Here is a 9,477-nt window from a genome sequence, read left to right as displayed (position 1 = left end):
AGTTTTTTTAACGGCTACTTTACTTCATCCTGCTTATAAATTACAAGGTGTGCAAGGCCTTGTCGACACTTTTTATCAAACTTATGAAATTTTACCGGAAGAAATTCCAAATTGTCAAGCGTGTAAGTCTAGCATAAAAGTAGAAGCAAAATTTTTGTATGAAAAATATAGAACTACTGAAAAATTTCAAGGAGAAGTTGGTCGAACTTCTAATGTCGAGATTGATTCGTCAGTTCCAATTTCATGTTATATGCGAGGTTTTCTTGGTCTTAATTCTACTAATCGTGATGATTTTGAAGAATATCTTAATCAATCTTTAGAATCATTGGAAATCAAAGATGGCAATGAAGATTTATTAGGATGGTGGGACAGGCGAAGCGATGCATTTTCAACTTTGAGCAAAATGGTTCGTGATGTTCTAGCTATTCAAGCTTCATCAGTTGCATCGGAGGCTGCTTTCAGTGCGGCAAGGTTTCAAATTGGTGATCATAGACATTCATTGGCGGAAGACAGTTTGGAAACAACAGTTTTATTTAGAGACTGGTGCAATGCCGAAAGGAGGAATAACAACTTGCCAAAGTTAAGTAAAAAACAAGCAAGTTGGATCAAAACACAAATTGAATGCAGCGATGATGAATTAGAGGCACAAGAATTTCTAACAAGTTTGCCAACACCGGAGGATATCACCATCGATATGATGCGACAATTATAATTAAATTTTAAAGGAGAAAACAGATATTTTTAGATTACATTCGAGAACTAATTGAAACAGAACCCTTCCTAGAAGGTGGCTGCGTAAAATTAGTTACTCATCTAATATCTGTAACAAATATTAGTTTTACGTATGAGAACTTATTGAAACAGAACCCTTCCTAAAAGGTGGCTGCGTAGATTAGTTACTCCACTAATATTTGTTAATTATAAGTTGTAACTTCTAAGTTCTATTGAATAAATTTGAAGGTTTTAACTTTTGTTCAAGTTTTTTTATACAATTATTGTTTTGCATTTTAATTTTAATATATACAATTAAATATATATACTAAAATACTAAACTAATTTTAAAATACTTAATTTAAAGTTTACAATTTACATTACTTTAAAATATTTAAATTACAAATTTAAACTTCTCAAATTTGAAATTTAAAACTTTAAAGTTGAAACTTGAAATTTGAAACATGAATCTTGAAATTTGAAAATTGAAACTTTAAATTTGAAAATTTATTTTGATATTTGAAAATCAAAAATTAAATTTAAAATTTATTAGCTAAAGACGTATAATTTCAATAAAAATATATAAATATTTAAAAAAAAGAATCCCCCGTCCCATGCCATCCCGTCCCGTCCCGTCCCGTCCCCCCAAATCCCATGCCATCCCGTATATATAGTGGGACGCGATGGGACCTATTTTTGTCCCGCCAATCCCGGTCCCCTGTCAAATCCCCTCTTCCCGTCCCCCGTCTCGTCCCGTCCCCCTTCGTCCCGTCCCCCAGTCCCTTTCCCCGTCCCCTTGCCAGCCCTACCAGTAACCAAACAGCCCCTATATTATCAAATAATGTACTTTAGTGCTCCTCTAATATCTAAAATTGAATAAATTTCCCTTTCATTAATATTTGGTTCAAAATCGAATTATCTTGAGATTTTTATTAGGATAATAATTATGAAGTTATAATTAAAATTATCTATATTCCATCTTTTTGGCTTATTTGATTCAAAGATAAAAATACATTTTATTCGAATATTATAACAATATAACTCGATTCATTTATATTTCAAAAAATCCATCTTTTAGAAGGAAAAAAAATCTCATTTTTTCCTCTAACTCCTAATGGAGTCCATATAAGGATATTTTCTAATCATACTAAAAAAAAATTAGAGGGGTAAATTTAGATATACTTTCCCAACACAAGGAGTCATTAATGTAATAGCTTTGTAAATACCAAAACAAATATAAGATGATATTGCTATTTGTAAAGGTATAAATAAACTAAATAGAGTTTAAAATATTTCAATTTTTTTGAGTTTTATATTGATTTGAATTATTATCGACTATTGATCAAAATGTATTTGAAACTTCAGCTATTGGTTACGTTTTTTTCCTACCTAATATATTCACTATTTGAATTTTGATAATAGGTATAAAACTCACTCACGTGATAGTTTATGTAAAAGCTCAAAAAATCAAAATGTGTTAGGTGATTTTTGACCTACACTAACTTAACTAGTGTAATCCGATGATCGAGTTTGAGTCCCATAAAATAAAAATATTAAAGAAGTGGATGCCAGCCACGATGTCGTTTGAGTACTTGTGTGAAAACTCAAAATACAGTATAAACAAGAAGGGCAGAATTGCAGAATTAAACTTTTTAAAAGAAAAAATGTCTTCAAATTTGGAATTGGAAGTGAGGTCTTCAGCTACAGTTCCTTCTCTGCAAGTTCCAACCTTTCATCATACCCCTTATTATTGGTACATTCTCTCTCTGTGTGTGCTTTTTTGGGGGTGGAGGGGTATGTGTGTGTATAGATTCTTGAATGATAGACATAGCTGATGATGATTACTGTTTGTTTATGAAATTTGATGCATGATTGAGGATACCCGTTTCATTTGAAGACCTAATTAAGTTAGAATTGGTACTGTGTGTGTGTGTGTTTTTTTGCCTTTTTTAGGGGTGGGGCGTGTAAAAATGCATTCTTGAAATACAGACACAGCTGGTGATTACTGTTGTTTGGGGTGGGGTGGCGTGAGGTGGGGGGAGGTGTGTGTGTGTAAAAATGCATTCTTGAAATACAGACATTGCTGGTGATTGGGCGGTGGGGGTGGGGCCGTGGGTGTGTGTAAAAATGCGTTCTTGAAATACAGACACAACTGGTAATTATTGTTCTTTGGGAGGGAGGTGGGTGGTGCTGTTTAAAAATGCGTTCTTGAAATACAGACATAGCTGGTGATTACTGATGTGTAACACCAGTACCTTTGGAATTGGTAGTCAGTCCTATTTCCGGTTGGGGCAGTTGTCAATTGAATCAGATTTTGACCATTATTTTCATGTCTGTAATAGTGCAAAAAGTAGTGTCAGCTCCAAGTTGTTCCGTTGAGTTTCTCGACCCTTTGACTGAGGATTAGTGAGTTCTATTTCTCGATGTGGCAGGGAAGGGATATTTGTTTTGGGGTGGGGATGTGTAAATGCATTCTTGAAATACAGACATAGCTGGTGACTACTGTTATTTGGAGAGAGGTGTGGGGGAGGAGGTGGGACATAGTTGGTGATTACTGTTTGATTATGAAATCTGATGTACAAATGCTGATACCCTTTTCGTTTAAAGACATAATTTAAGCGAATTCTACAGCTGACCAGTTTTAGATCCACAATCACTACAACATACCGTATGAAATCCCACAAGTGGGGTCTAGGGAGGATAGAGTGTACCAGTCCTTACTCCTACCTCGTGTAGGTAGAGATGTTGCTTTTGAAAGACCCTATGCTCAAGTGTAGCAATTCAAATTATTTATGGAAAGAAAAAAAACTATAGGGAAGAAAACATGGCAACTAAAAAGGAAAGTAGTGCGGAGCATACAAGAAAAGAACAGTAACAACAATAGGATAGTGCGATAAGCAAAACACAATAAACAACCGTTGATGATAGATATCAAAAGCAAGCAACTACAAGCTTACAATTAGTACTACAATAGACACCGCCAAGCCTAAACCCGTCGAAAAGCAAGACAATGCTCCACAACATACTCTTTTGTTATGTAGTATGAAAATATACATGAAATTTGGTGCAGGAAAGATTGTATGGGCGCCATTTTGTACAAAAAAAGTTTGTGGAGTTTGTAGTTGAGCCAATTTTTTTTTGGTAAATGTCAATTAATTAAAGGATTTAGCCTTAGTTTGCTTCAGTATGGTGTTACTTTTGTAGGCTGAACTGATTTAGCTGATGGCTTTTGTTCGGGGAAAGGGAGAGCTTTATTAAGTGATTTCATGATTTTTACAAATATCTGGTAATTTTGAACTTAACTCATCTAACGAGAATTCAAGATATGAATTTGGAACTTGTTAATTAATTATTTGGTAAAAGCAATACTGAATGAGTAAAAAGAAAAAGAACTTGGCAATCTATGATTCATAGTATTTTTTTCCTTATTGATCTTTTGAATTCCATATTCGAAGTTGCGATCAGAACTATAATAAAAAGAATCGGTTCAATATATTTCGTATGTACCCATAGGTAATATATTGGATTTGTATCAAATTTCGGATCAATCTATGTTGAGTGATTGCCTTCATTATGTAGTTGCCACCAAGTACCACTATTTTGGTTTTGGATCTTCAAATCCTTCGTGTAGGAGATCCAAACCCATTTTCTAATCCTTTGCGAAATATATTCATTCTCTTCCTAAAAGTAGGAGGTAGAACCAACAAAGATTTCTTTTTCTATTCATCCTTTACCTCACTCAAGAATTGTTTTTATCCAATCTGCAGGAATTGATAGAAAAGGCAAATCCTGTATAATACACCTGATCCGGCTCTGTTATTAATAGAGTGAATAGATATTGAAAACTTTCTTCTGATTCAAAATCATAGTGTAACGTGTATCCTCCCCTGTAACAAAAAATTGATTTTTGTTCAAGAATGAAATCTTATTGGAACTATCCATATCTAGTTCATCCTTTGGAACCATATCACATCCCGGAAATGATGAAATAGGATGATTGAGACGGTATTTTGTAAATATGTAATGTTACTCACTTGCTATTGTTTCTAAGTGAAAGGATTGTTCTCACTTATGAATAGCTATGAGCTATTTTAATAATATGTTTACATAAGAGTCTAGTAAAGGCTAATGTGAACTTATGTGATGACTAAAGATGATTACGCAAGGGAATATATGTTTAGCACCTAAAGGGCATGTAAATAAGATGCGGGCCTCACGTTTAGTAAGTTCGGCTCCCCACATTGGTTTCCCCACGTTTAGCAAGTCTGAATTTCCAATATATGTGTTGTGTTATGATATGGAAACCCCCCACGTCAAGCAAGTTAGGTTTTATAGTAACAATCTCCTTGAACCTTATCTATGTGTCCTATATTATCTTGAATATATTAACCATTTCTTTATTTTGGGATCGCCTGGAAGGGACAAAAGAAAGATCTTGTTGTTTCTTTAACTTGGAGTATCTCTATGAGCATATTCCTGCAGAAATTCTTCGCCTGTCCTAAAGATAAATGTTCATAAAGAAAAGGGAACATTTGAAATCCTTCGAATCTATTTATGTAGAATTATTCAACTTAAGTACTTCCCTTTTCAAATTTGACATGTCTGTTTTTAATTGCCATTCACATTAAGCTTGCTTACTGAATATATAGAGGGTTCATATAATTGACTCGGATTGATCTTGATTTGAGGCATAGTTGATTGATTGAGAAAAATTACTTGCACTAACAATAAGTATTCTTCTGTTTGCTTTCTGTATTTACTTTCTATTACAGTGAGGAAAACATCTACCTGCTATGCAAAAAGCTATGTGATGACGGACTGGCAGATCCTGATGGTTCTGATCTGTTTGTTATTTTCATTTCCAATGAGAAGAAGCAGGCAACTACTCTTTGCTCTTCCTTTGGTTACTTCTTACTGTCTTAAGAAGTTCATTCACTGCATTGATACTTCATCTCAATGAAAATGATAGTTGTATAAGATCTGTTCCTCTACTAGTAATGGTAATGTATTGCGTTAAACTAACAAATGGTTTGATGGATAACAAAATAATGTGAACTGCAAGCCTTTGTTTGCAAATGGGATGTACTAACGTTTAGAACTTAATCTTTCAAATTTTGTCTACCATTTGATAATTCTTTGTAATACATTAATCAGTTCAGTTTTATCTCCCTGTCCCCAATACAGCAAAGTAAAAGGATGAAGGGAAGTTCATGTTTGAATGGATCTGAAGATGGTCCAGGACACTTAAATAAGTTAAAGATAAATTGGACGTGAACAGTCTTCGAAACTAAATCGATTCAATACTATGAGTCCGTTTCTAGTGTATAATGGCTTTCTAACTTAGTTGTTTGAATAAGGAGAGCGACAGAATGGCTGACAGTTAAGTTGTACCTAGCATAATGTTTTTGGGGATGTTAATTAATAATTATATGCTTTCAGATTCCTCTGTGGCATCAGAAGGCTAGCCAGCGAGCAGAGGGAGTTATTCTGTGGGACTATCATGTCATCTGTGTACAGGTTAGATTAACCTACTTTTGTCTAGTATAAACTGAAAATGGTTAACTAAATGGTTTTTATTTTTCTCTACTATAGCTATTGGGATTTCATGTCCTTGAGAAAATCTGTTTGGATGCTTGCAGAAGAAGAGAAATGAGAACTCTTCGTCACTAGTGTGGGATTTAGATTCAAGTCTTCCGTTTCCATCATCTCTTGGCACTTATGTCGCTGACAGCATTCGTCCATCAATTCAGATATTTTCAGAATTCAAAAGGTAATAACTGTTCTAGCCCCAAAAAGAAACATGATTTCTTGAATTTTTTGCTCTTAAACGATGAAGAACTGTTATTTCATTTTCTTTTATAGGAGCTAGATATTTCATATTTGCTCAAATTATAAGATTCTTGATATAGTGATACAAAAGTAGTTCTATTGCTCTTCTGTGTATTGTTTTTCTCCATTCCTTCCTGAAGTCAACCCAACCTTAAAATGTTTCTAACTTTTCGTAAAATTTATGCTCTACCTAGTGAATCTCATTTTTTTTTTATCTTTAAAAATTGATTTCACAAGTCCACCCTATAGGGGTGGTCTCATTAAAGAAATGCTCTTTCACTGACCTTTTTCTGAAGAAGAAACTAGAGTATGTTTTTCTTCTGTTGCTAAGCAATGTTGCCAACCTTGTGCTTGGAATAATAAGCTTACTGCAACCACATGAAAAACCAACTTTGGCCATTTCAGGTTTTTTCGAGTTGTGCATGCCCCTATATTCCTCCGACACTTTGCATCAGATAGAAGGCATATGAAGGATTCTGCTGGAAACTGGACTGCTGACCCGCCATCATATGAAGCTATTGTTGCTGAAGGTAAATGCAGGAAATAAAAGATCGCAAGATTATGCTTTTGTCATTTGTAGGTACATTGTTCCTTCGATTAATATTTTTATCCCGTAACTACTCAAATGCCGACTCTAATTTGATTATTCTTTTGTTATTTTTGCCAAAGTTCATCAATTTCATGATAAATATCTCAATAAGGAATGACATTTTTGCTTGATAGTCAATTAGTTTGCTCTATATAACCTTTTGATTTGTACACTTAGACAAATTTGGAGGTGGATATCGTGCATCAAAACTTGTAATACGTCGTTGTATGCCATACCAAACTGACTAGAAGTTCGAATCTCCCCTGCTGGTTTTATTTCCAATTACCCGATCTCATTTTATGTAGTATCACTTTTCATAGTTAACTATAGGAACCAGTAGAACTAAGCCTTTTGAATATTTTTTTCATTCGTTAAAATTGAATCGAGGAGCACATTTGTATTACCTAATGATATCTGATAGGTACTTTGTATGATTTTGGGTCATTTGGTACAATTAGTGAGAAAATATGAAACCCTCTCGCTTGCTCTAGTTACGATTTTTGTTTTTATTCTGCCTTTTGCTTGTACAGATGGAGCTGTACACAACCTGAACGAGTACATTACAGTCTCTCCCGATGATGTAGTGAAGAATGTGGAAGCTGATACCGTCAATGTTGTTCTCTCCGAGAAACTTGGTGTAGTAATTAGTGAAGATGATCTGTTGGGATTTTTCTCTTTGATTTCCTGATGAGAGTTGAGAAAAAACTTGCTAGCTTGAAAGATGAAATGATGATCTTGGATTTTTACATGTAAAATGAAAAACAAAGTGTCTTGTGAGAGTTTTGCAAATGGTATGGAAAATATTCTTGTGTTAGACAAGTTCTTTATTTGGGGGAGTTATTTTATTTTATAGAACTTGTATAGACATTTTGATGCCCGGCCCTTCCCCGACCCCGTGCATAGCAGGAGCTTAGTGCATCGGCTTCTTTTTTTTATTTTTTACACACATTTTCTTTTGCTGGTGAACATGGTTGAAGGAGGAAAATTATTTAGTACAGTGATTTCTTCAAAATTATACTTTCACGTGAGCAGTTTCATAGCTACATTCTTCTTCCTTTTCTATGAACATAAGTGGTCGGGTTAGTTTTCGTGTATCTCGACTATTCCGTTGATTATTTGATATCTCCAGATACTATAAGTAATAGATAACTCTGTACATGAAGGCTTAGATACGTGATACAAAAATGTCATTTAAAGACTTTTTGGTGGTACTTGGTTGAATTCTGATCTTAAATGTTTTTATATGTCCACGATGGAGGGCGGGCCAAAGAAGGCTAGTCAAAGAAAAGACTTGCGGATTTTTAGGTTGATAAATTGTTGAAAAAGAGGTATACATGACGTTTTAGGCGAATATCATATTGAAATGGAACAGAAAGAGCTCTATAAGACGTAACTAAAGTTAAAAAAAATGAATATTATGGGCATGAACAATGACATGTTTACACAATACTAACACATAGAAAACACTATTCATACTCTTAGTCTTATTTCATGTGGATTATTTATTTTTAATATGTTTCGAAAAAATATATATTTCTTCATTTGAAAACTCCTTTTTAACTTTGAACTTCCAGTGTTCGACTTAAATGACATGCTCTGATAGTCATATAAATATAAAATAATTATTTGATTTTCTTTGAAATTTCTCTTTGAAGTGGAAAGGACTATATATTTGTCTAGTTTTGATGAGTCTGGCAATATGTATTTTAAACCATAAGTTCTAAAGATATTTTTCGTTATATGATACACGTTTTCTTAAATTATATGTGCATTCAAGTACCAAGTACCAGTGCTATTATTTCTATCACTCATACACTACATCAAAAATTATTATTACTAGTAATTATTTCTTAATTGTCACTAAATATGTAATTTTTGCAGCCATTAACATTCTTTGTGACATTGATTCTAATGACATTGAACTAATTCCGTTAAAGACTTTAATATCATTTATTAATGTCTTTGTTGACAATTTAAGCCCATTTTTCACTAATCCGTCCAAATAGGCCATCAAATATGGGTTGAAAGAGTGATTTTAAATATGCGTAATATACCTATATTTTACCATTAAATTATGGGTAAACTACGGGTCAAATATGGGTATTGCAAGTTTTTTCCAAATTTTAAAATAACATTATGTTACCAAGTTTTTAGAAGCGATTTTTCAAAACTTTCATATATGGGTCCCTATTAATATTTCAACTCTCGATCTCTACCCCACGCTTTCCAAAAAAAATTAAAGTTTATTTTTAAAAAATATTTTGAACTTCAAAATTCATTTTTTCACCCGTACCCTCGACCCCTCCCCCAACGCACCCCCACACCAGCCCCCTCACTCCCAACCCAAA

At 33.8% G+C, this 9,477-nt stretch overlaps 1 protein-coding gene across 3 annotated transcripts; it reads left to right on the top strand.

Annotated features, from left to right (window-relative positions):
- Positions 1–2,273: 2,273 nt before the first annotated feature.
- Positions 2,274–8,124, top strand: LOC107016151 (protein N-terminal glutamine amidohydrolase). Of its 3 annotated transcripts, none has more exons than XM_015216638.2 (6): positions 2,274–2,464; positions 5,484–5,589; positions 6,151–6,228; positions 6,351–6,481; positions 6,946–7,070; positions 7,660–8,124. In XM_015216638.2, exons 1-6 carry the CDS (start codon positions 2,277–2,279, stop codon positions 7,815–7,817), a joined length of 786 nt encoding a protein of 261 aa, XP_015072124.2. In that variant the 5' UTR covers positions 2,274–2,276; the 3' UTR covers positions 7,818–8,124. The 3 variants fall into 3 exon arrangements, with proteins under 3 accessions (XP_015072124.2, XP_027771935.1, XP_027771937.1); XM_027916134.1 differs by having other exon boundaries at positions 6,946–7,120; positions 7,660–7,794; XM_027916136.1 differs by having other exon boundaries at positions 6,946–7,116; positions 7,660–7,778.
- Positions 8,125–9,477: the final 1,353 nt, after the last annotated feature.

The sequence above is a fragment of the Solanum pennellii genome, chromosome 4 (genome assembly GCF_001406875.1).
Source record: "Solanum pennellii chromosome 4, SPENNV200".
NCBI classification, from domain to species: Eukaryota; Viridiplantae; Streptophyta; class Magnoliopsida; order Solanales; family Solanaceae; genus Solanum; species Solanum pennellii.
Note: the sequence above shows the minus strand (reverse complement) of the source record. Positions and strands in the feature narration are given on the sequence as shown.

Excerpts from the sequence above, each read along its gene's own strand:
- LOC107016151 (XM_015216638.2), top strand. The coding sequence starts at position 2,277 with ATGCCAGCCACGATGTCGTTTGAGTACTTGTGTGAAAACTCAAAATAC. Across the intron at positions 6,229-6,350 it reads ATCATGTCATCTGTGTACAG|AAGAAGAGAAATGAGAACTC; the intron begins GTTAGATTAACC and ends GGATGCTTGCAG. Across the intron at positions 6,482-6,945 it reads ATATTTTCAGAATTCAAAAG|GTTTTTTCGAGTTGTGCATG; the intron begins GTAATAACTGTT and ends TGGCCATTTCAG.